General features: G+C 49.9%; 1 protein-coding gene and 1 pseudogene across 3 annotated transcripts in view; one reads left to right on the top strand and one right to left on the bottom strand.

Moving 5' to 3' along the window:
* Positions 1–25300, bottom strand: part of LOC140424704 (uncharacterized) — a 337233-nt gene that overhangs the window by 226284 nt on the left and 85649 nt on the right. For all 3 annotated transcript variants that reach the window (XM_072508002.1, XM_072508001.1, XM_072508000.1), the window contains one exon: positions 21074–21118. In XM_072508002.1, coding sequence (XP_072364103.1) covers positions 21074–21118 — 45 coding nt within the window. The remainder of the gene's footprint in view (positions 1–21073; positions 21119–25300) is intronic.
* On the top strand, positions 20284–20382 carry LOC140425913 (U6 spliceosomal RNA; annotated as a pseudogene).

Below are 25300 nucleotides of genomic sequence, written 5' to 3'. Positions count from 1 at the left end.
GCAGGAATGATTCTGAAGGACTATAATGGTTAACGGATCCCAACCTTGGGAGAATGAGAACTGGATGTCACTGTCAAAGATGTAACGCACAAAATACGATTCCCTGTGGTGAAGAGGGAGCGTGAATCGCTTAATGGGGTGAAGGCCTGTAAAGAGCTTGGGCTCGGCAAGATGGTTTACACCGCAGATTTCATGGCACCCTCCCCCATCCGCCCCACACATCTCAGTGAAGACTATGTCTAAGACACACCCAGAGGTATTTCAGGGGTTTGGTACCCTACCGTTTACCTACCGCATACAACTAAAGGAGGACACAAGGCCGGTAGTGCATGCGCCCAGACGGGTTCCTGCCACGCTGAGGGAGAAACTCAAAGCTTAGTTGTAGCAGATGACAACCCTGGGTGTCATTAGGCGCATAGAAGAGCTCAATGACTGGGTAAACCTGATGGTATGCATGAAGAAATGGAACGGGGACCTGAGAATTTGCTTGGACCCCCCAAAGACCTTAACGCATGCTTCAAAAGGGAGCACACCCCTATCTCCAAAAGGGAGGAAATTGCGCGCGGCAAGCTTGATGAGGCAAGCACAAGACCGCACACTTTCAACACGTCCTTTGGCTGGTACTATTTTCAGCGGATGCCCTTCGGTATCATCTCTGCATCGGAAATATTTTTTATAAATTTAGAGTACCCAATTATTTTTTCTCCAATTAAGGGGCAGTTTAGCATGCCCAAACTAACTAACCTGCACATCTTTGGGTTGTGGGGGTGAAACCCACGCAGACATGGGGAGAATGTGTAAACTCCACACGGACAGTGACCCAGGGCCGAGATTCGAACCCGGGTCCTCAGCGCCGCAGTCCGAGTGCTAACCACTGCGCCACATGCCGCCCCGGAAATATTTAATCGGGCCCTGGAGCACATAGTGGAAGGGCTGCCGGGTGTCCATGTATATGTTGATGACATCATAATCTGGGGGTCCATGCGTGAGGAGCACGGTACATGGCTCTTTCAAGTGCTCCAAAGGGTCAGGAAAATGACCTCAAACTCAATCAGCCGAAATGCCAAGTTGGCGTGGATACAATCACCTATCTGGGAGATCGGATATCATCAAAAGTGGTGCAATTGGATGATGAGAAGATCAAAGCCATCATTAAGATGCCAAGGCCCACGGACAACAAGGGCATGCTGTGCATCGAGAACATAAGAACATAATACGAAGTCTTACGACACCAGGTTAAAGTCCAACAGGTTTGTTTCGATGTCACTAGCTTTCGGAGCGCTGCTCCTTCCTCAGGTGAATGAAGAGGTATGTTCCAGAAACACATATATAGACAAATTCAAAGATGCCAAACAATGCTTGGAATGCGACCATTAGCAGGTGATTAAATCTTTACAGATCCAGAGATGGGGTGACCCCAGGTTAAAGAGGTGTGAATTGCATCAAGCCAGGACAGTTGGTAGGATTTCGCAGGCCAGATGGTGGGGATGAATGTAATGCGACATGAATCCCAGGTCCCGGTTGAGGCCGCACTCATGTGTGTGGAACTTGGCTATAAGTTTCTGCTCGGCGATTCTGCGTTGTCGCGCGTCCTGAAGGCCGCCTTGGAGAACGCTTACCCGGAGATCAGAGGCTGAATGCCCTTGACTGCTGAAGTGTTCCCTGACTGGAAGGGAACATTCCTGCCTGGTGATTGTTGCGCGATGTCCGTTCATTCGTTGTCGCAGCGTCTGCATGGTCTCGCCAATGTACCACGCTTCGGGACATCCTTTCCTGCAGCGTATGAGGTAGACAACGTTGGCCGAGTCGCACGAGTATGTACCGCGTACCTGGTGGGTGGTGTTCTCACGTGTAATAGTGGTATCCATGTCGATGATCTGGCACGTCTTGCAGAGATTGCCATGGCAGGGTTGTGTGGTGTCGTGGTCACTGTTCTGAAGACTGGGTAGTTTGCTGCAAACAATGGTTCGTTTGAGGTTGCGCGGTTGTTTGAAGGCAAGTAGTGGGGGTGTGGGGATGACCTTGGCAAGATGTTCATCGTCATCAATGACGTGTTGAAGGCTGTGAAGAAGATGACGTAGTTTCTCCGCTCCGGGGAAGTACTGGACGACGAAGGGTATTCTGTCGGTTGTATCCCATGTTTGTCTTCTGAGGAGGTCGGTGCGGTTTTTCGCTGTGGCGCGTTGGAACTGTCGATCGATGAGTCGAGTGCCATATCCCGTTCGTACAAGGGCATCTTTCAACGTCTGTAGATGGCTGTTACGCTCCTCCTCGTCTGAGCAGATCCTGTGTATACAGAGCGCTTGTCCATAGGAGGAAGGAGCAGCGCTCCGAAAGCTAGTGACATCGAAACAAACCTGTTGGACTTTAACCTGGTGTCGTAAGACTTCGTACTGTGCTCACCCCAGTCCAACGCCGGCATCTCCACATCATAAGAACATAAGAACTAGGAGCAGGAGTAAACCATCTGGCCCATCGAGTCTGCTCCGCCATTCAATTAGATCATGACTGATCTTTTGTGGACTCAGCTCCAATTTCCCGCCCGAACACCATAACCCTTTATTCCTTTATTCTTCAAAAATCTATCTATCTTTATCTTAAAAACATTCAATGAAGGAGCCTCAACTGCTTCACTGGGCAAGGAATTCCATAGATTCACAACCCTTTGGGTGAAGAAGTTCCTCCTAAACTCAGTCCTAAATCTACATCCCTTTATTTTGAGGCTATGCCCCTGAGTTCTACTTTCACCCGCCAGTGGAAACAACCTCTCCCCATCTGTCCTATCTATTCCCTTCGTAATTTTATACGTTTCTATAAGATCCCCCGCATCCTTCTAAATTCCAATTAATACAGTCCCAGTCTACCCAACCTCTCCTCATAATCCAACCCCCTTGTGAATTTTCTCTGCACACCCTCCAGAGCCAGTACGTCCTTTCTCAGGTAAGGAGACTAAAACTGAACACAATACTCCAGGTGTGGCCTCACTAATATCTTATACAGTTGCAGCATAACCTCCCTAGTCTTAAACTCCATCCCTCTAGCAATGAAGGACAAAGCTCCATTCGCCTTCTTAATCATCTTAATGCACCTGTAAACCAACTTTTTGCGACTAATGCACTAGCACACCCAGGTCTCTCTGCACAGCAGCATGTTTTAATATTTTATCATTCAAACAATAATCCCTTTTGCTGTTATTCCTACCAAAATGGATAACCTCACATTTGTCATCATTGTGTTCCATCGCATCATGGAACAGATGATGGAGGGCATCGAAGGGGTACGCGTCTACGTAGACAACATTATCATCTGGTCCACCACACCGCAGGAGCACATCAGACGTCTCCAGCGTGTCTTTGCACGGATAGGGAATCAGGGCCTGCGCGTTAACCGAGCCAAATGCTCTTTTGGCCAGATTGAGCTAAAGTTTTTGGGGGACCACATCTCCCGGTCGGGTGTGCGGCCTGATGCCGACAAAGTGGCAGCCATCGCAGCCATGCAGCAGCCTTCAGACAAGAAGGCAGTGCTGCGCTTTCTCGGGATGGTCAACTTCCTGGGGAAGTTCATTCCTAACCTTGCTTCGCACACGACTGCTCTTCGCCACCTGGTCAAAAAGACAACGGAATTCCAGTGGCTGCCCGCACACCAGAGTGAATGGGAGGAGCTCAAGGTCAAGCTCACCACCGCCCCGGTGCTGGCGTTTTTCGATACCACACGGGAAACACAGATCTCAACTGACGCCAACCAGTCTGGCATTGGGCCGATACTCCTGCAACGGGACGACACCTCATCATGGGCTCCAGTCGCCTATGCGTCGCGGGCCATGACCCTCACAGAACAGCGCTATGCGCAGATTGAGGAGGAGTGCCTAGGCCTGTTGACTGGCATCGACAAGTTCAAAGAACAAAGAACAAAGAAAAGTACAGCACAGGAACAGGATCTTCAGCCCTCCAAGCCCGTGCCGACCATGCTGCCCGACTAAACTACAATCTTCCACACTTCCTGGGTCCGTATCCCTCTATTCCCATCCTATTCATGTATTTGTCAAGATGCCCCTTAAATGTCACTATCGTCCCTGCTTCCACCACCTCCTCCGGTAGCGAGTTCCTGGGACCCACTACCCTCTGTGTAAAAAACCTGCCTCGTACATCTACTCTAAACCTTGCCCCTCGCACCTTAAACCTATGCCCCCTTAATAATTGACCCCTCTACCCTGGGGAAAAGCCTCTGACTATCCACTCTGTCTATGCCCCTCATAATTTTGTAGACCTCTATCAGGTCGCCCCTCAACCTCCGTCGTTCTAGTGAGAACAAACCGAGTTTATTCAACCGCTCCTCATAGCTAATGCCCTCCATACCAGGCAACATTCTGGTAAATCTCTTCTGCACCCTCTCTAAAGCCTCCACATCCTTCTGGTAGTGTGGCGACCAGAATTGAACACTATACTCCAAGTGTGGCCTAACTAAGGTTCTATACAGCTGCAACATGACTTGCCAATTCTTATACTCAATGCCCCGGCCAATGAAGGCAAGCATGCCGTATGCCTTGACTACCTTCTCCACCTGTGTTGCCCCTTTCAGTGACCTGTGGACCTGTACACCTAGATCCCTCTGACTTTCAGTACTCTTGAGGGTTCTACCATTTCACGACTATGTATATGGTCTTCCGCAGTTCACTGTGGAGACCGACCATCACCCCCTGGTCGGCATCATTCAGAAGGACCTCAACGACATGACCCCTTGCCTCCAGCGCATTCTGCTCAAGCTCCGGAGGTACGACTTCCAACTTATCTACACCCCGGGGAAAGATCTCATCATCGCAGATGCTCTGTCCAGGGCGGTCAACACACCGCCCAACTTGGAGGGGTTCGTTTGTCAGGTCGACGCACAGGTGGCCTTCACATCGGCCAATCTGCCGGCCACTGATGCATGTCTAGCCTACATTCGCCGTGAGACTGCGGCTGACCCCCTTCTACAACGTGTGATGCGCCACATGATGGAAGGGTGGCTCAAGGGGCAGTGTCCACAATGTTACAACGTCCGGGATAACTTTGGCCGTCATTGATGGTGTCCTCTTGAAGTTGGACCGGATCGTGATCCCACACAGCATGCACCGGCTTGTCCTCGAACAACTGCACGAAGGCCATCTCGGAGTTGAAAAGTGCAGGCGGAGGGCCCGAGAGGCTGTGTACTGGCCGGGCATCAGCGAGGACATCGCCAACATGGTGCTCAATTGCCGCACCTGCCAGAAGTTTCAGCCGGCACAACCCGCTGAGACCCTTCAGCCCCATAAGTTGGTCACGTCCCCCTGGTTGAAGGTGGACGTGGACCTCTTTCATGCAGGGACTACATTATTCTTATTGACTACTTCTCAAGTTATCCGGAGGTCATACGCCTGCACGACACAACGTCATCAGCTGTCATCCGGGCATGCAAAGAAATCTTTGCTCTCCATGGAATTCCGCTCACCGTCATGTCTGACAACGGAACTTGCTTTGCGAGTCAAGAATGGTCTTCCTTTGCCACTTCATACAACTTCACACACGTGACTTCCAGTCCTCTGCATCCTCAGTCGAATGGCAAGGCGGAAAAGGGCGTCCACATCATGAAGCGGCTCCTCTGCAAGACTGCTGATGCTGGATATGACTTCAGTTTAGCCCTGCTGGCCTATCACTCGGCCCCACTGTCCACGGGCCTCTCGCCAGCCCAGCTGTTGATGGGTCGCACCCTCAGGACCACTGTGCCGTCCATTCATGTTCCTGACCTCGACCATGCTACAGTATTGCGAAGGATGCAACAACAGCGTGCTCAGCAGAAGGTGGCACATGACACTCGGGCGACTGATCTTCCTGCCCTGGCGCGTGGAGAAAATGTCCGCACACACCTACTGGAGGGTGGCTGGTCAGCAACCGCCGAGGTTCTCCGCCACGTGGCTCCCCGCTCATTCCTGGTTCGTATGCCTGATGGCTCCATTCGCCGCTGTAATCGGCGGGCCCTTCGTTTGGTTACGCGCTCGCTACGAGATCATGCACCGGTGCCACGCCCTCCTGTTGTCCCTGATGTCGACTTTGTTGAGCTTCCTGCCACTCTGCCACTTCCTCTCTCGCCCGTGGCCAGGAACATTCCTCAGCCGGTGGATCCTGACCCACCCTTGAGGCGGTCAACCTGAATTCGTCGCCCACCTGAGAGACTTGACTTATGAGCCTGTTAGCACATTGGACTCACTGAATTGTTTTACAGTACTGTTAACGAGTTTTTTTTCTTGTCGTTCATTGTTCCAGAGTTTTCTCTCGTTGTTTGTTGATTGCATTTGTTCTGTTATTGGTACAACATCGTTGTTCTGTTGCACCTGACACCTTCCTCTGTATATAGTTTAGCCTCATGTACATGTTGTAAATATTGCACACACATATTCAGATGCACTCAGTACACATTTCTATTTATTAGCATGTAGGCACATATCCTTTGTGAAAGGGGGGGATGTCATGATATCCAGATCAGCATATTATGGTGCAATCACACACACACTGATGGACAGGCAGTTGGACCAACCTACACACACATAACATCGCAGCCAATCACCAGTGAGAGCACACGCACTATAAAACAGGGAACACCACAGTTCCCGCTCATTCTATGAGGAGATAGCTCAGAGCACAGAGCTCACAGCGTGCCACTCAGACATGGACCATGTGCTGAGTGCCTCACTAAGATAGTGATAGGGCTGGGTCCACAGGTTAGCTGGTGAAGTACGAACCCAAGCCAGTAGTCAGTTGTTACCATTGATGAGACAATAAAACAGAGTTGTACCACCTACAGCCGTGTTGGATCATTTGTGCATCAGAACACCCAACACGACAAGAAGGGTGTACTCATAGTTGAACAGCTGCTTACGAAGGCTTTCTTGATTTCTCGAGGAATTAAGGGCTATGGAGAGAGAGCGGGTAAATGGAGTTGAAATCAGCCATGATTGAATGGTGGAGTGGACTTGATGGGCCGAATGGCCTTACTTCCACTCCTATGTCTTATGGTCTTATGGTCTTTCGACAACCGAAAAGACACGTATCTCGCCCTGCTCTGGTACCAGCCAGGCCCAGTAAATTGGACTGGATTTTGTTTATTGTCACATGTACCGAGGTACAGTGAATAGTATTTTTCTGCGAGTAGCTCAACAGATCATTAAATACATGAAAATAAAATAAAATAAAAATAAAATACATAATAGGGCAACATAAGGTACACAATGTAACTACATAAGCACTGGCATCGGGTGAAGCATACAGAGGTGTTGTGTTAATGAGGTCAGTCCATAAGAGGGTCGTTTAGGAGTCTGGTAACAGCGGGGAAGAAGCTGTTTTTGAATCTGTTTGTGCAGATCTCCTGCCCGAATGAAGAAGTTGGAAGAGTGAGTAAGCCGGGTGGGAGGGGTCTTTGATTATGCTGCCCGCTTTCCCCAGGCAGCGGGAGGTGTAGATGGAGTCAATGGATGGGAGGCAGGTTTGTGTGATGGACTGGGCGGTGTTCACGACTCTCTGAAGTTTCTTGCGGTCTTGGGCCGAGCAGTTGCCATACCAGGCTGTGATTCAGCCCAATAGGATGCTTTCTATGGTACATCTGTAAAAGTTGGTAAGAGTTCATGTGGACATGCTGAATTTCGTTAGTTTCCTGAGGAAGTATAGACGCTGTTGTGCTTTCTTGGTGGTAGCGTTGACGTGGGTGGACCAGGACAGATGTTTGGAGATGTGTACCCCGAGGAATTTGAAACTGCTAACCATCTCCACCTCGGCCCCGTTGATGCTGACCGGGGTGTGTACAGTACTTTGCTTCCTGAAGTCAATGACCAGCTCTTTAGTTTTGCTGTCATTGAGGGAGAGATTGTTGTCGCTGCACCACTCCACTAGGTTCTCTATCTCCCTCCTGTATTCGGACTCATCGTTGTCCGGCCCACTGTGGTCGTATCATCAGCAAACTAATGGGCTGTCACCAGAATAACTGTTGATGAACAGGCAGCTGCGGACAACCCTGCTCTCCATGCTGACCCCCACAGTTGATCGAAAACTCCAGAGGAAGCTTGTTCTGCAGAAACAAAAGCAGAAGGTATCCTATGACAGGTCTGCAAAGGCACTCCAGCCTTTGCAAATACAAAGCACGGTTGGAATCGAGGATCCCAATGGCAAAGGTTGAACAAGACTAGCAACAGTTGTTCAGCAAGTGGGTCCGCACTCGTACAGGGTGCCACTGAGGATGGCTCATTTCTGCTCCGAAACCGAAGGGGCTTACTCAAGGTGCAGCGACCTTTTGTACTCACTACAACAGATTAATCTAGGTATACCCCCCCCAGTTGGAAACAGGCACAGATAGTCCAGCACATGATCAGACCATAAGACATAGCAGCAGAATTAGGCCAGTCGGCCCAACGAGTCTGCTCCGCCATTCAATCATGGCTGATATTGTTCTCATCCCCATTCTCCTGTCTTCTCCCCATAACCCCTGACCCCCTTATTAATAAAGAACCTATCTGATGCGACCATCAATTCACCCAAGACAAGAGTAAAAGTAAACCGTGGCTTTAATCAACTTAAAACAGTGCCTGCCTGCGACTGATATAATACTGTGAACCGCCTGCAGGTCGACTGCTCTTTATACCTCCCTTCAAGGGGAGGAGCCATGGGCCGAGCCCATACATGTCCCAACATATTCCCCTGGGGATAATGCCATACAATGGCCCATAGGTGGAGCCCACAAGGGCAACAACATAGCATAACTGTAAATACAAGGGCAAAGCATGATACTGATACAATGGTGGATTATTAGTATAATACATTCACCACATTCACCCCCTGTTAAAAAAATGAAGTCTGACGGGGGTGACGGGTTCATAGGTTCAGCCGGTCCGGCACACGGATTGTGCGCTGTGATCGCCGAAGCACTGGCATTGTAGCTGGTCCAGGTGTCGAGCTCATCCGTGCTGGCATTGGAAGTGGGGGCGCCGGTGCGGGCACAGACATGGACTCCGGGAGCGTCTCTTCTGGAGCTTCATTCCTGTGGACCGGTGAAGCAGGCGGGAGAGAGCACGGGAGCCATATAGGGGCAGGGGCGCTGGACATGGTAGGTTGGACGGGATATAGTGGGGGGCTGTGGTGATGGTAGTGCTGGTGGTGGTGGAACCTGCGGGCGCCAGGTCCCGGAGGGAGACCGTATCTTGTCGGCCATCGGGGTGTTCGACATAGGCGTACTGGGGGTTGGAGTGTAGGAGCTGGACCCTCTCTACCAGAGGATCGACCTTATGGCTCCTGACGTGTTTTCTGAGTAGGACTGGCCCCGGTGTCTTCAGCCAGACGGAAGCGAGGCCCCTGAGGTGGATCCCCTAGGGAAAACAAATAGGCGGTCATGAGGGGTCTCGTTTGTGGCCGTGCAAAGTAGGGACCTGATAGAGTGGAGCGCATCGGGGAGGACCTCCTGCCAGTGAGAAACTGGGAGATTCCTGGACCGCTGGGTCAGTAGGACGGCCTTCCAGACCGTCGCGTTCTCCCTCTCCACCTGCCCGTTTCCCCTGGGGTTATAACTGGTAGTCCTGCTCGAGGCGATGCCCTTACTGAACAGGTACTGACGCAGTTCGTCGCTCATGAACAACGAGCCCCGGTCACTGTGGACATAACTGGGGAAACCAAACAGGGTGAAGACACTATGTAGGGCTTTAATAACAGTGGACGTGGTCAAATCGGGGCAAGGGATTGCAAAGAGGAAGCGGGAGAACTCATCAATAATATTGAGAAAATATGTAATGTGGTTATTGGAGGGGAGGGGCCCTTTGAAATCGATACTGAGGCGCTCAAAGGGCCGGGATGCCTTTACCAGGTGGGCCTTATCTGGTCGATAGAAGTGCGGTTTACACTCCGCACAGATTTGGCAGTCCCTGGTCATAGCTCTGACCTCCTCGGTGGAGTAGGGCAGGTTGCGGGCCTTGATATAGCGGATGAGCCGAGTGACACCCGGGTGGCAGAGGTCATCGTGGACAGCCCGTAGGCGGTCATCTTGCGCGCTGGCGCATGTGCCGCGGGACAGGGCATATGGGGGCTCGTTGAGCTTCCCACGACGATATACTATATCGTAGTTATAGGTGGAGAGTTCGATCCTCCACCTCAAGATCTTATCGTTCTTGATTTTGTCCCGCTGCGTATTGTTGAACATTAAGGCTACCGATCGTTGGTCAGTGAGGTAGTGCCTCCAGTCTTCCACGATGGCTTGGGCTTCTTTTCCGACTGAGGAGTGTTGAATTTCAGAGGTGGTGAGGATGCGCAAAAAAAACGCTGCCAGTCTGCCCGCTTGATTGAGGGTAGCGGCAAGAGCGACATCTGATGCGTCGCTCTCCACCTGAAAGGGGATGGATTCATCCACCACGCGCAACGCGGCTTTGGCGATGTCCGCCTTGATGCAGCTGAAGGCCTGGCGGGCCTCAGCTGCCAGTGGAAAGATGGTGGCCTTGATAAGTGGGCGGGCTTTGTCCGCATAGTTGGGGACCCACTGAGCATAATAAGAAAAGAACACGAGGCACTTCTTCAGGGCCTTGGGGCAGTGAGGGAGAGGGAGTTACAGGAGGGGGCGCATACGGTCAGGGTCGGGTCCTAGGACCCCGTTCTCCATGACGTAGCCAAGGATGGCTAGTCTGGTCGTGCGGAAAACACATTTCTCCTTGTTGTAGGTGAGATTGAGGGTTTGGGCGGTTTGGAGAAATCGGTGGAGGTTGGAGTCGTGGTCCTGCTGATCATGGCCGCAGATGGTGACATTGTCCAAGTATGGAAATGTGGCCCGCAGCCCGTGCTGATCCACCAATCGGTCCATTGTTCTTTGGAACACCGAAACACAGTTCGTGACGCCAAAGGGGACCTGGAGGAAGTGGAAAAGGTGGTCGTCTGACGCAAAAGCCGTGTAGTGGCGGTCCTCTGGGCGGATTGGGAGCTGGTGGTATGCAGACTTCAGATCCACCATGGAGAACACCCGGTAGTGTGCGATCTGGTTTACCATGTCTGCAATCCGGGGAAGGGGGTACGCATCGAGTTGCGTGTACTGGTTTATGGTTTGGCTGTAATCCACAACCATCCAGAACTTTTCCCCGGTCTTGACGACCACCACCTGAGCTCTCCAGGGGCTTTTGCTGGCCTCGGTGACTCCCTCCCGCAAGAGGCGCTGGACCTTGGACCTGATAAAGGTCCTGTCCTGTATGCTATACCGCCTGCTTCTTGTGGCGACTGGTTTGCAGTCAGCGGTGAGGTTTGCGAAGAGTGAGGGAGGGTCGACTTTGAGGGTCGCGAGGCTGCATATAGTGAGTGGGGGCATGGGCCCCCCGAACTTCAGGGTTAGGCTCCTGAGGTTGCATTGGAAATCTAGTCGCAATAGGAGAGGAGCGCAAAGGTCTGGGAGCACATACAATTTAAAATTTGCGTACTCGGCGCTCTGTATTGATAGGGTTGAGGTGGTGCACCCTTGGATTTGCACCGAGTGCGACCCAGCGGTGAGGGAGATGGTTTGGTGCGCCGGGAAAATTGGGAGCAAGCAGCGCCTCACCATGTCCGGGTGAATAAAGCTCTCTGTGCTCCCAGTGTCGAAGAGGCAAGGCGTCTCGTGCCCGTTTACCCGGACGTCATCATGGAGCTCCGGAGGTGCTTGGGTCGCGACTGGACCAGGGTGACCGCGCTGAGTTGCAGGTAGCCGGCGTGGTCGGAGGTGCTGGGACGGCTCCGCGATGGCTGCCCATGTTGATCCTACGCGTCGAGCGGTGTAGCAGATGGCGACCAAGATGGCGGTCCCCGTTGGTCGAGCGTGGCGAGCGGCGAGGAAAATGGCGTCCAAGATGGAGGCCCCCATGGATCGCACGTGGCCGGCTGCGTGGGGGAGGATGGCCAAGATGGCGGCCCCTGTGAGTCGCACGTGCTGTGAGAACTAGAAGATGGCTGCTCCCAGGCTAGCACGAGGCTGATGCATCTGCAGGGAGCGTAGTCGGCAGACACGCTGCCACGCTGCGGGGTCTGCAGGCCTGTGAGTTTGAGGATCGGGTCTGTGAGTTAGAGTTCTTAGACCTGGCCAGGCAAACTTTGGCAAAATGTCCTTTTTTCCCGCAGCTGCTGCAGTTCACGTTACGGGCCGGGCAGTGCTGCCGGGGGTATTGAGACTGGCCGCAGAAATAGCAGGGTAGCCCCCCGTGATGGGCGGGCAGCCGCGAGGCACAGGCCTGGGGCAGTCTTTGGTTGGGGGCCCACGAGGGGGCCGCGTGGTCGGCAAGGAAAGCGATAAGGCTCTGGAACGCTACTTCCAGAGAGGAGGCTAGCTTTACCGTCTCATCCAGGTCCAGGGCCACCTGCTCGAGTAGGCGCTGTCTCACGTACTTAGACCGGATTCCCGCCACGTAGACGTCTCGTATGGCGAGGTCCATATGTTGAGCGGCCGTAACGGCCTGGTAGTTGCAGTTGCGGCGAGGGCTTGGAGGTCACGTAGGTAGTCACCTAGCGACTCCCCGGGACACTGGCGGCGAGTGGTGAGGATGTGTCGCGCGTACACCTCGTTCACGGGCCACGCACAGAGGTGTTCAAGCTTCGCGAGGGCATCTGTATAGGAGGAGGCCTCGTCGAGTTGAACCGAGATTCGACGGCTCACCCGTGCGAGGAGGAGGCTCAGCTTCTGTTCGTCAGTGACAGAAGGCGTTGAGACGGCTGCGAGGGAAGCCTTGAAGCACGAAGTCGGTGCAAAAATAATTATTTCGCCTCTGCGGCCTTTGGATAGAGTTCCAGTCAGTCAGGTTTGAGGGCCGATTCCATAGTTGCGTTTAACAAGAACAAAGACCAAAGAAATGTACAGCACAGAAACAGACCCTTCGGCCCTCCAAGCCCATGCCGACCATGCTGCCCGACTAAACTACAATCTTCTACACTTCCTGGGTCCGTATCCCTCTATTCCCATCCTATTCATGTATTTGTCAAGATGCCGCTTAAATGTCACTATCGTCCCTGCTTCCACCACCACCTCCGGTAGCGAGTTCCAGGCACCCACTACCCTCTGTGTAAAAAACTTGCCTCGTACATCTACTCTAAACCTTGCCCTTCTCACCTTAAACCTATGCCCCCTAGTAATTGACCCCTCTACCCTGGGGAAAAGCCTCTGACTATCCACTCTGTCTATGCCCCTCATATTTTGTAGACCTCTATCAGGTCACCCCTCAACCTCTGTTGTTCCAGTGAGAACAAACCGAGTTTATTCAACCGCTCCTCATAGCTAATGCCCTCCATACCAGGCAACATTCTGGTAAATCTCTTCTGCACCCTCTCTAAAGCCTCCACATCCTTCTGGTAGTGTGGCGACCAGAATTGAACACTATACTCCAAGTGTGGCCTAACTAAGGTTCTATACAGCTGCAACATGACTTGCCAATTCTTATACTCAATGCCCCGGCCAATGAAGGCAAGCATGCCGTATGCCTTGTTGACTACCTTCTCCACCTGTGTTGCCCCTTTCAGTGACCTGTGGACCTGTACACCTAGATCTCTCTGACTTTCAATACTCTTGAAGGTTCTACCATTCACTGTATATTCCCTACCTTTAAATTTATGCGATTAAATTATGCGACCATCAATTCACTCGAGGCAAGAGTAAAAGTAAACCGTGGCTTTAATCAACTTAGAACAGTGCCTGCCTGCAACTGATATAATATTGTGAACCGCCTGCAGGTCGACTGTTCTTTACACCTCCCTTCAAGGGGAGGAGCCATGGGCAGAGCCCATACATGTCCCAACATATTCCCCTCTGGATAATGCCATACAATTGCCCATAGGTGGACCCCACAAGGGCAACAACATCACATAACTGTAAATACAAGGGCAAAGCATGATACTGATACAATGGTGGATTATTAGTATAATACATTCACCACACTATCTATCGCTGTCTTAAAGACACTCAAGTGATTTGACCTCCACAGCCTTCTGCGGCAAAGAGTGCCACAGATTCACCACCCTCTGGCTGAAGAAATTCCTCCTCATTTCTGTTTAGAGGATCGTCCCTTTAGTCTGAGATGGAGTCCTCTGGTTCTAGTTTTTCCTACAAGTGGAAACATCCTCTCCACGCCCACTCTATCCAGGCCTCGCAGTATCCTGTAAGTTTCAATACGATCCTGGCGTAACCAATGCATCTGCAGTGGTGCCGGGGGAAAGGCCAGTGATCGATGCAGATGGTGCATGCTCACCAGCCCAGCTGGTCCTCAGATGGATGACCAGAGTTAGGCGAAAGCCTGATAGACTGAACCTGTGACTGAATGCTCAAAAATGTGGTTGTAAATAGAATGTTTAAGGCATACGATTGTAAATGCAGGTTTCTCCAAAGGACGTGGTGATATGAGCTTAGGCACATATATGAATAACCATACATAGTTGCATCAATGTATAGATTTGTATATAACAGTACCAGTGTACATAGCCACTGATCAATACATGTAGTGACAGTTATGATCTCCTGCCAGTAGGTGGCACCAGACACTTATAGAGACATATATATACCGGGGAGCGGACGAGATGGGGCACTTGGTAGTAGGATGGACAATGGGACAGTCACAATTCTCCTTAGCTTCATAGTAATGTAGACATAATTGTTTGTAAATAGAATTGCATAGTTATCACTACTTATTACAACCACATCTTCATGTTCTATGTGTGCCTTCATGATCACGGGGGCCATAGAACACAACAGTTGACTCCAAACCTTTAGACTGTGGCCCCAGGTTCTGGACTCCCCCGCTTTCGGGAACATCCTTCCTGCATCCACCCTGTCTCGCCTCGATTGAATTTTATAGTTTTCTATGAGACTCCCCCTCAATCTTCTGAATATAACCAACTCAATCTCTCTTCATATGTCAGACCCACCATCCCAGAAATCAGCCTGGTAAACCTTCGCTGCACTCCCTCTTAAGCAAGAACATCCTTCCTCTGCTAAGGAAACGAAAACTGCACACGATATTCTAGGTACGATCTCACCAAAGCCCTGTATAATTGCAGCAAGACAACCCTGCTAAGAAGGCCTACTTCACTGCCTGCTGCACTTGCATTCTTACTTTCAGATTTCCTCCCCATAAGACCATAAGATCCGAAGACATAAGAGCAGAAATAGGTTATTCTGCCCATCGTGTCTGGTCTGCCATTCAATCAGATCATGACTGAATTCCACGTTCCAATGAGATCCTGACTGAATCCTCAATTCCACTATCCCGCCTTATCCCATAGCGCTGGATCAATATGATAGAGTTTACTCTACAGTTTGAGAGGGAGAAACTGGAATCAAATGTAATGAATAACGTTAACTACAAAGACATGAGGGAGGAGCTGCCAGAATTGTTTGGAAGGGAAGCCTAGCAAGGAAGACAGTGGAACAGCAATGGCAGGAGTTTTGAGGGGGTATTCGGGAGGCACAACAGAAATTCACCCCAAAGAGGAGGAAACATGCCAAGGGGAGATGAGGCATCCATGGCTGACGAGGGAAGTCAAGTACAGCACAAAAGAAAAAGCATACAAAGTGGCGAGTATTAGTGGAAAGCCAGAGGATTGGGAAGCCTTTAAAAGTGAACAGAGGACAATGAAAAAAGCAATAAGGGGAGAGAAGATGAAATATGAATGCAAGCTAGCTACTAATATAAAAGAAGAGTTTTTTTTCAATATACAAAAGGTATAGTCCAGAACTAGGGGTCAGAGTTTGAGGATAAGGGATAAACATTTAGGACTGAGATGAGGAGAAATTTCTTCGCTGTGCATCTGTGGAATTCACTGCACAGAAAGCAGTTGAGGGCAAAACGTGCAATTTCAAGAAGGAATTAGATATAGCTCTTGGGACTAAAGGGATCAAGGGATATGACGGGAAGGCGGTATCAGGGTATTGAACTTGATAATCAACCGTAATCATAATGAATGGCAGAGCAGGCCAGAAGGGACAAATGGCCTCTTCCTGCTACTTTTTTCTATGTATCCTTCTATGTATGTTTTCAGTCTCATTTGTGATTCGCTTTTTGTTTTTGGCAGTTTCTCTTTAAGGGACTGTTCCTTTAATTTGTCCGTCAGTTCATTTGATTTAGTTTACCTGGTTATTTACGTTAATCAAAATAGTTGGAACAAAGTATCCAACATACTTTCACCCACCCTGATGGGTTGCAATGTCTGCAGGTCAGCCTCCTGCACATTAACTCGGAACTGTCAACCTTTGCCATTGGGATACTCGATTCCACAGTGGGCCGGACAACGATGAGTCAGAATACAGGAGGGAGATAGAGAACCTAGTGGAGAGGTGCAGCGACAACAATCTCTGCCTCAATGCCAGCAAAACTAAACAGCTGGTCATTGACTTTAGGAAGCAAAGTACTGTACACACCCCTTTCAGCATTTAGTCCGCGATTGTGTCCTCTGCCTCTAGTTTTTACTACAAGTGAAAACATCCTTTCCATGTCCACTCTATCCAGGCCTCGCAGTATCATGTAAATTTCAATAAGATCCCCCTTCATCCTTCTAAACTAAAACAAGTACAGACCCAGAGTCCTCAACCGTTCCTCAAACGACAAGCTCTTCATTCCAGAGATCATTCTTGTGAACCACATCTGGACCTTTTCCAAGGCCAGAACATCCTTCCTTAGACACGGGGCCCAAAACTGCTCACAATACTCTAAATGGGGTCTGACTAGAGCCTTATCTCGCTTCAGAAGTATACCCCTGGTTTGGTATTCTAGCCCTCTTGACATGAATGCTAACATTGCATTTGCCTTCTGAACTGCCGACTAAACCTGTACATTAACCTTAAGAGAATCGTGAACAAGGACTCCCAAGTCCCTTTGTGTTTCTGATTTCCTAAGCATTTCCCAATTTAGAAAATAGTCTATGCCTCCAATACTCCTTCCAAAGTGCATAACCTCACACGTTTCCACATTGTATTCCATCTGCCACTTCTTTGCCCACTCTCCAAGTTTTTCTGCAGCCCACCTGCTTACTCAATACTACTTGTCCCTCTCCAGATTTTTGTATCATCTGCAAACTTAGCAACAGTGATCTCAGTTCCTTCTTCCAGATCATTAGTGTATATTGTGAAAAGTTGTGGTCCCAGCACAGACCCCTGAGGTACACCACTAGTCACCAGCTGCCAGCCTGAAAAAGACCTCTTACCCCTAACACCACGGGCTCTTAACTTATTTAACAGTCTCCTATGCGGCACCTTGCCAAAGGCCTTCTGGAAATCTAAATAAATCAAGTCCACTGATTCTCCCCTTTGTCTAACTTGCTTGTTACTTCCTCAAAGAACTCTAACAGGTTTGTCAGACATGACCTCCCCTTGACGAATCCGTGCTGACTCAGTCCTATTTTATCATGCACGTCCGCGATCTCATCTTTAGTCATGAACTCTAAAATCTTACCAATGACCAAAGTCAGGCTAACTGGCCTATAATATCCCATCTTCTGCCTCCCTCCCTTCTAAACAGCGGTGTTGCATTAGCTACTTTCCAGTCCTCTGGGACCCTTCCTGCCTCCAGTGATTCCTGAAAGATCATCACCAAGCTCCACAATTTCCTCAGCTATCTCTTTTAGAGCCCTGGGATAACGAAGCAGTCCATGTCCAAATGCAGCAAGACCTGGACAATATCCAGGCTTGGGGTGACAAGTGGCAAGTTACATTCGCACCACACAAGTTCCAGGCAATGACCATCTCCTACAAGAGAGGATCGAACCATCGCCCCTTGACATTCAATAACATGACATGCGTAGGTCAAAGGCTAGGAATCCTACAGCGAGTAACTCATCTCCTGACCCCCTAAAGCCTGCCCACCATCTACAAGGCACAAGTCAGGAGTGTGATGGAATACTCTCCACTTGCCTGAATGAGTGCAGCTCCAACACTCAAGAAGCTCAACACCATCCAGGACAAAGCAGCCCCGCTTGATTGCTCCCCCTTCCACAAACATTCAAACACTCCACCACTGACGAATAGTGGCAGCCATGTGTACCATCTGGAAGATGTACTGCAGGAACTCGCTAAGGTTCCTTAGGCAGCCCCTTCCAAACCCACGACCAATACCATCTAGAAGACAAGGGCAGCAGATACCTGGAATCCACTCCGAGTGAGACACCATCCTAGCTTGGAAATATATCTCTGTTCCTTCACTGTCACTGGGTCAAAATCCTGGAACACCCTCCCTAATAGCACAGTGGGTGTACCTACACCTCAGGGATTGCAGCAGTTCAAGAAGGCAGCTCACCACCACCTTTTGAAGGGCAACTTGGGCTGGGCAATAAAACATATCACTATCTTCTTACCATAACTATGAACCAATTCTGCCTGTCCTAACAGCCAGAGAGACAAGGTTCAGGACAGCTGATGGTCATCTTCAGCAGGGAAGCTCGCACAATTACTGAAACCATCAAATTGCAGCAACAATTGCATTTTGAGTGTGTTATAACCCCTACAAGACCATTGAGGACAACCCACTCGATCTCCCTGTGGGGCTCATGGAACGGGAGCTCGCCCTGCAGAGGGGCGAAGGCCTGACAGCGGAGCTCATTAACTCCCTGAGATAAAAGCAGGCCCAGGAGGGTGCCGGCATCTCAGGATGGTCCCAGCTGGGACTTGGAGTGTTACTGGATTTCCTAACTGTGAGTAGGAAACAAACAACTTTTGACTGACCTTTTCAGGGCTCCTCATTGGCTACAATGAAGTGAAAGGCATTCAACTTTCAGCACCAATTTTGTAGTAGTGTTCAATCTTTGGGGCACTGTGCTTCCCAAGGTGGCTACCTCCCCATTATTGCAAATAGCTAGTTTCTAAGAGGTGTGCTATTTAGTGCGTTGGTTCATCAAACACAAAGTAACCTCAGATTTTCTGTCTGCATGACTCTAGTGCTTGCAGGCGGTCAACATTAAGGCCATATGCGTGCACCTGTATACCAGTACACACAAAACCACATACTCTCAGACATATACACACGTGCATAAAAAGGCGTGTGCTCATTCAGAAAGAAATGTGTGTATGCATACATTTGGTGATGTGAAATGTAGGGGTTAATATAACCAATGCATGATGGGATGCTTGGCCATAATTATAATGTCCCCACAAAACTACTCACAGGGCAAGAATAAGAAACAACTTATTTGAAAAACATATTTGCAGTATCAGTTAACCAGAAGTTGACACCTGAAACCACAGACCTTGTGCAAAGTGCTTTCACCTCATTAAATTGAGTATGTAGCCAGAAATGAAGCAGACCCCTTAACTGTGTTAACCCCGTCTTTAATCATATCAACGGCGCAAACAAACCAGACATCTGGGGCGTCATTCTCCGACCCCCCAGCGGGTCGGAGAATGGCCGTTGGCCGCCGTGAATCCCGCCCCCGCCGGTTGCCGAAATCTCCGGTACCGGAGATTGGGCGGGGGCGGGAATCGGGCCGCGTCGGTTGGCGGGCCCCCCGCTCAATTCTCCGGCCCGGATGGGCCGAAGTCCCGCCGAGAAATTGCCTGTCCCTCCGGCGTAAATTAAAGTAGGTATTTACCGGCGGGACAAGGCGGCGTGGGCGGGCTCCGGGGTCCTGGGGGGGGCGCGGGGCGATCTCGCCCCGGGGGGTACCCCCACGGTGGCCTGGCCCACGATCGGGGCCCACCGATCCGCGGGCAGGCCTGTGCCGCGGGGGCACTATTTCCCTTCCACCTCCACCACGGTCTCCACAATGGCGGAGGCGGAAGAGACTCTCCCCACTGCGCATGCGCGGGAAACTGTCAGCGGCCGCTGATGCTCCCGCGCATGCGCCGCCCGGGGATGTCATTTCCGCGCCAGCTGGCGGGGCAACAAAGGCCGTTTCCGCCAGCTGGCGGGGCGGAAATCCCTCCGGCGCCGGCCTAGCCCCTCAATGTTGGGGCTCGGCCCCCAAAGATGCGGAGCATTCCGCACCTTTGGGGCGATGCAATGCCCGTCTGATTGGCGCCGTTTTGGGCGCCAGTCGGCGGACATCGCGCTGTTGGGGGAGAATTTTGCCCTAGGTTATCACAAACTGTCACATACGGATAGAAAACCTATTGTGCTCCTTACATTGTAGTTTTGCTTCTTAAATCAATCTATTTCTGCACATAGTTACACACATAAGCTAATTAACTCAGGGACATGAGTTACTTGTTTACTCAGTGTATAAATATAGCAAATTAACCATTGTAGTGTGGATTCTCACCCTGACCATTGATTAGGTGCAGTCCCCCTTTGTGGAAGTAAAAATAAAATTAACTGTGGATGTGCTCGCTTCGGCAGCACATATACTAGAATTGGAACGATACAGAGAAGATTAGCATGGCCCCTGCGCAAGGATGACACGCAAATTCGTGAAGCGTTTAGGGCAGCACGGCAGCATTGTGGATAGCACAATTGCTTCACAGCTCCAGGGTCCCAGGTTCGATTCCGGCTTGGGTCACTGTCTGTGCGGAGTCTGCACGTTCTCCCTGTGTGTGCGTGGGTTTCCTCCGGGTGCTCCGGTTTCCTCCCACAGTCCAAAGATGTGCAGGTTAGGTGGATTGGTCATGATAAATTGCCCTTAGTGTCCAAAATTGCCCTTCGTGTTGGGTTGGGTTATGGGGACAGGGTGGAGGTGTGGGCTTGGGTAGGGTGCTCTTTCCAAGAGGCGGTGCAGACTCGATGGGCCGAATGGCCTCCTTCTGCACTGTAAATTCTATGATAATCTATGTTAAACTTATATTTTATTTTCGGAGTCTTACTCAGAGTCGGGTCAGCCACTTAACAAATTTCGTGGATTAGCCAAAGGCACATGTTGACTCTGATTTGCAATCTCAATGGGGACCTTTTCCAGGTACTCCTGATTACCTCACTGATCTTCAACAGAAGATTGGTGGACAACCAGACATATGCATGAATTGAGTTTACATCGATCTTGCGTTAAAGTGGTCAAGGAGAAGAAAGGGCAAGAGGAAATTTTCATACTCCAGTGACAGCTCGAGGCTCAAGGAAAATTTAAGAAGTTAAGAACAACAAACAAAGCAGCTTTGAGACTGACATTGTTCCTTGACTTACCAATCCGACGTTGGCCAGGAGATGTTTCCATGTCGTCCTCTTCATCTGCAGAGAAGAAACGGAAAGCAGTCACTATGTCCTTCGCTGTACATCAAACCCTATCTCTTAAGTGCAAGGTATGCAAGCAGCTACCAAGCCTAGACACAAAATTATTGAATAGAGAGGTGTTCTGCCAAAAGGGTCGGTATAATGGAAATACATGTTTACAGATACAAGGAACAGTAATAGGCCATTCAGCCCCTCGAGCCTCTCCTCCATTTAATAAAATGACGGCTGAACCGCAAATCGGCATTTCACTTATTTCTGCTAACCCACCAACCCCTTAATTACCAAGAATGTATCCACTTTTGCCTTCAAAACATTCCAAAACTCTGCGTCCGCCATCTTTTCAGGAAGGGAGTTCCAGAACTCACGATACTCTGAGAATAAAATATCGCCTCATCTCCATTTTAAATGGGCAACCCCTTTTTTAAAAGAGTGAACACTCCTACATCTAGATTCTCCTACAAAAGAAAACATCCTCTCCACATCCATCCTGTCAATACCCCTCAGCATCCTATATGTTTCAATCAAGTCTCCTTAGTCATCTGAACTCCAGGAGATACGAGCTTAAGTTGTCCAACCTTTCCTCATAAGATGACCCAGCCATTCCAGGTGTTAGTCTGGTAAACCGTCTCAAAACGGCTTTCTTAAATCAGGTGACCAATACTGCACAGTGCTCTAAATGTGGGATGGGATTCTCTGGCCTCCCAGCCACGTGTTTCTTGGCAGCAGGAGGCATCGTACCATTCACTGGTGGCAGTGATTTTGTGTTCCCGCCGCTGACAATGGGATTTTCCATTGAAACCACCCCACGCCACCGGGAAACCCAGGGACGGGTGTGTGCTGCCAGAGAATCTCGCCACCAGCAAACAGCTGGATAATTCTGGCCGTGGTCTCACTAGTGCCCTGTGCAACTGAAGCATAACCTGCCGACTGTTTGTAACGACTTTCTCCCACAATAAACGACCACATTCTACGAGCTTTTCTGATTACTTGCTGTACCTGTACACTACCTTTTCATGATTCATGGACTAAGACATCCAGATCCCCCTGCATCTCAGATCTCTGCAATCTCGCACCATTTAGACAGAACCACCAGGATTCGGGATACCTAAACTGGGCAGCAGAGGAACGTGGTGTGGGAGGGGAAAGATCCAGTTGTCGAGGTTTACCTAGGTGCCAACGACATAAGTAGAACAAGGAAAGAGGGTCTGCCGGGGAATAATAATATAATAATAATAATCACTTACTGTCACAAGTTGGCTTCAACAAAGTTACTGTGAAAAGCCCCTAGTCGCCACATTCTGGCGCCTGTTCAGGGAGGCTGGTACAGGAATTGAACTCGCACTGCTGGCGTGGTTCTGCATGACAAGTCAGCTGTTTAGCCCACTATGCTAAACCAGACCCTGAATATGAGCAGCTAGGGGCTAAATTAAAAAGCAGAACCAAAAAGGTAATAATCACCGGATTATTACCTGAGCCACGGGCTAATTGGCACAGGGTCAATAAGATTAAATGTGTGGCTCAAAGGTTGGTGTGGGAGAAATGAGTCGAATTCATGGAACATTGTTTGGCAGGACTGAAGAAGGAGGGAGTTGTTCTCATGTGATGGTCTTCACCTGAATTAAGCTGGTGAATCTGGTGTAGCTTTGTTAGTAAAGGAAGGGATCAGTGCTGCAGTGAGAAATGATATCAGCACTGGAGATCAAGATGTAGAATCAGTCTGGGTAGAAATAAGAAATAACAAAGGAATTAAGTCCCTGGTGGGAGTAATCTACTGGTCCCCAAATAGTAGTTTCACAGTGAGGCACATTGTAAACCAGGAAGGACTGGAGGCTTGTAAGAAAGGTACGACAATAATCATGGGTGATTTTAATATACATATAGAGTGAATTAATTAAATTCTCAAGGGTATCCTCGAGGGAGATTTCATTAAATGTATTAGAGATTGTTTCTTGGAGCAATATGTTGTGGAACCAACAAGGGAGAAGGTTATTCTGGAATTGGTACAGTGTAATGAGGAGGGATTAATGAATGATCTCATAGTTAAGGATCCTCTGGGGAAAATTGATCATAACATGCTAGAATTTCAAATGCAGTTGGAGGGCGTGAAACTGGAGCCCCATACTCGTGTTCTGGAGTTAAACAAAGGTAATTACACTGGCATGAGGACAATATTGGCCCTGATGGACTGGGCAGGAAGTGAATGAGCAGTGGCAGTTGTGTAGGAGGATATTCAATTCCTCCCAACTAAAATATATTCCAGAGAGGAAGAAAGATTCTTTTCACTGTACCTCGGTACACGTGTCAATAAACAAATCCAATCCAATCCAATCCATCCAAGATTGTAATGTTGTATACCATGGAGGGAAAACATCCAAGGCTAAACAAAGAAGTTAAAGATAATGGGCAAAATTCTCCCCAAACGGCGCGATATCCGCCGACTGGCGCCCAAAACGGTGCCAATCAGACGGGCATCGCGCCACCCCAAAGGTGCGGAATGCTCCGCATCTTTGGGGGCCGAGCCCCAACATTGAGGGGCTAGGCCGGCGCCGGAGGGATTTCCCCCCGCAAGCTGGCGGAAACGGCCTTTGTTGCCCCGCCAGCTGGCACGGAAATGACATGTCGGGGCGGCGCATGCGCGGGAGCATCAGCGGCCGCTGACAGTTTCCCGCGCATGCGCAGTGGGGAGAGTCTCTTCCGCCTCCGCCACGGTGGAGACCGTGGCGGAGGCGGAAGGGAAATAGTGCCCCCGCGGCACAGGCCCGCCCGCGGATCGGTGGGCCCCGATCGCGGGCCAGGCCACCGTGGGGGCACCCCCCCCGGGGTCAGATCGCCCCGCGCCCCCCCCAGGACCCCGGAGCCCGCCCACGCCGCCTTGTCCCGCCGGTAAATAGGTACTTTAATTTACGCCGGCGGGACAGGCAATTTATCGGCGGGACTTTGGCCCATCCGGGCCGGAGAATTCAGCGGGGGGGGGGGCCCGCCAACCGGCGCGGCCTGATTCCCGCCCCCGCCGAATATCCGGTACCGGAGACTTCGGCAACCGGCGGGGGCGGGATTCACGGTGGCCAACGGCCATTCTCCGACCCGCTGGGGGGTCGGAGAATGACGCCCAATATTTTTTAAAAACTAAGGCATATAATATTGCAAAGGCCAGTGACAGGTTAGACGATTGGGAAACTTATAAAGATCAACAAAAGGTTATTAAAAAAGCAATAAAAAGAGAAAGATAACTTCTGAAAGAAAGCTAGCACAAAGTATAAAAAAGGATAGCAAGCCCTTCTGTGAGTATATAAAAGGGAAGAGAGTAGCAAAAGTGCATGTTGGTCCTTTGGAGGCTGGGGTGTCAATAGTGAGGAACACAGGAATGGCAGAGATGCTAAATTAAGATTTTGCCTCAGTTTTCACGGTGGAGGACACTTGTACCATCCCAAAAGTAACAGGTAATGCAGAGGTAATAGAAAGGGAGGAGCTTAGAACAATCAGCATCAATAGGGAAAAAGTATGAAACAAACTATTGGGGTTGAAGGCAGACAAGTCCTCAGGGCCTGATGACCTACATCCTTGGGTATTGAAGGAAGTGGCAGTGGAGATAATGGATCCATTGGTTATATTCCAAAATTCCCTGGATGAGAAAAGAGAAAGGTAACTTCTGAAAGAAAGCTAGCACAAAGTATAAAACAGGATAGCAAGCCCTTCTGTGAGTATATAAAAGGGAAGAGAGTAGCAAAAGTGCATGTTGGTCCTTTGGAGGCTGGGGTGTCAATAGTGAGGAACACAGGAATGGCAGAGATGCTAAATTAAGATTTTGCCTCAGTTTTCATGGTGGAGGACACTTGTACCATCCCAAAAGTAACAGGTAATGCAGAGGTAATAGAAAGGGAGGAGCTTAGAACAATCATCATCAATAGGGAAAAAGTATGAAACAAACTATTGGGGTTGAAGGCAGACAAGTCCTCAGGGCCTGATGACCTACATCCTTGGGTATTGAAGGAAGTGGCAGTGGAGATAATGGATCCATTGGTTATATTCCAAAATTCCCTGGATGAGAAAAGTTCCAGTAGATTGGAAAAATGCTATTCAAAAAGGAAGGGAGGCAGAAAGGAAGAAACTATCAACCAGTTAGTTTAACATCCATTGTTGGGAAATTGTTAGAATCCATTATTAAGGAAATAATAACAG

This window comes from Scyliorhinus torazame, chromosome 6 (assembly GCF_047496885.1).
Source record: "Scyliorhinus torazame isolate Kashiwa2021f chromosome 6, sScyTor2.1, whole genome shotgun sequence".
Classification (NCBI taxonomy): Eukaryota; Metazoa; Chordata; class Chondrichthyes; order Carcharhiniformes; family Scyliorhinidae; genus Scyliorhinus; species Scyliorhinus torazame.
Note: the sequence above shows the minus strand (reverse complement) of the source record. Positions and strands in the feature narration are given on the sequence as shown.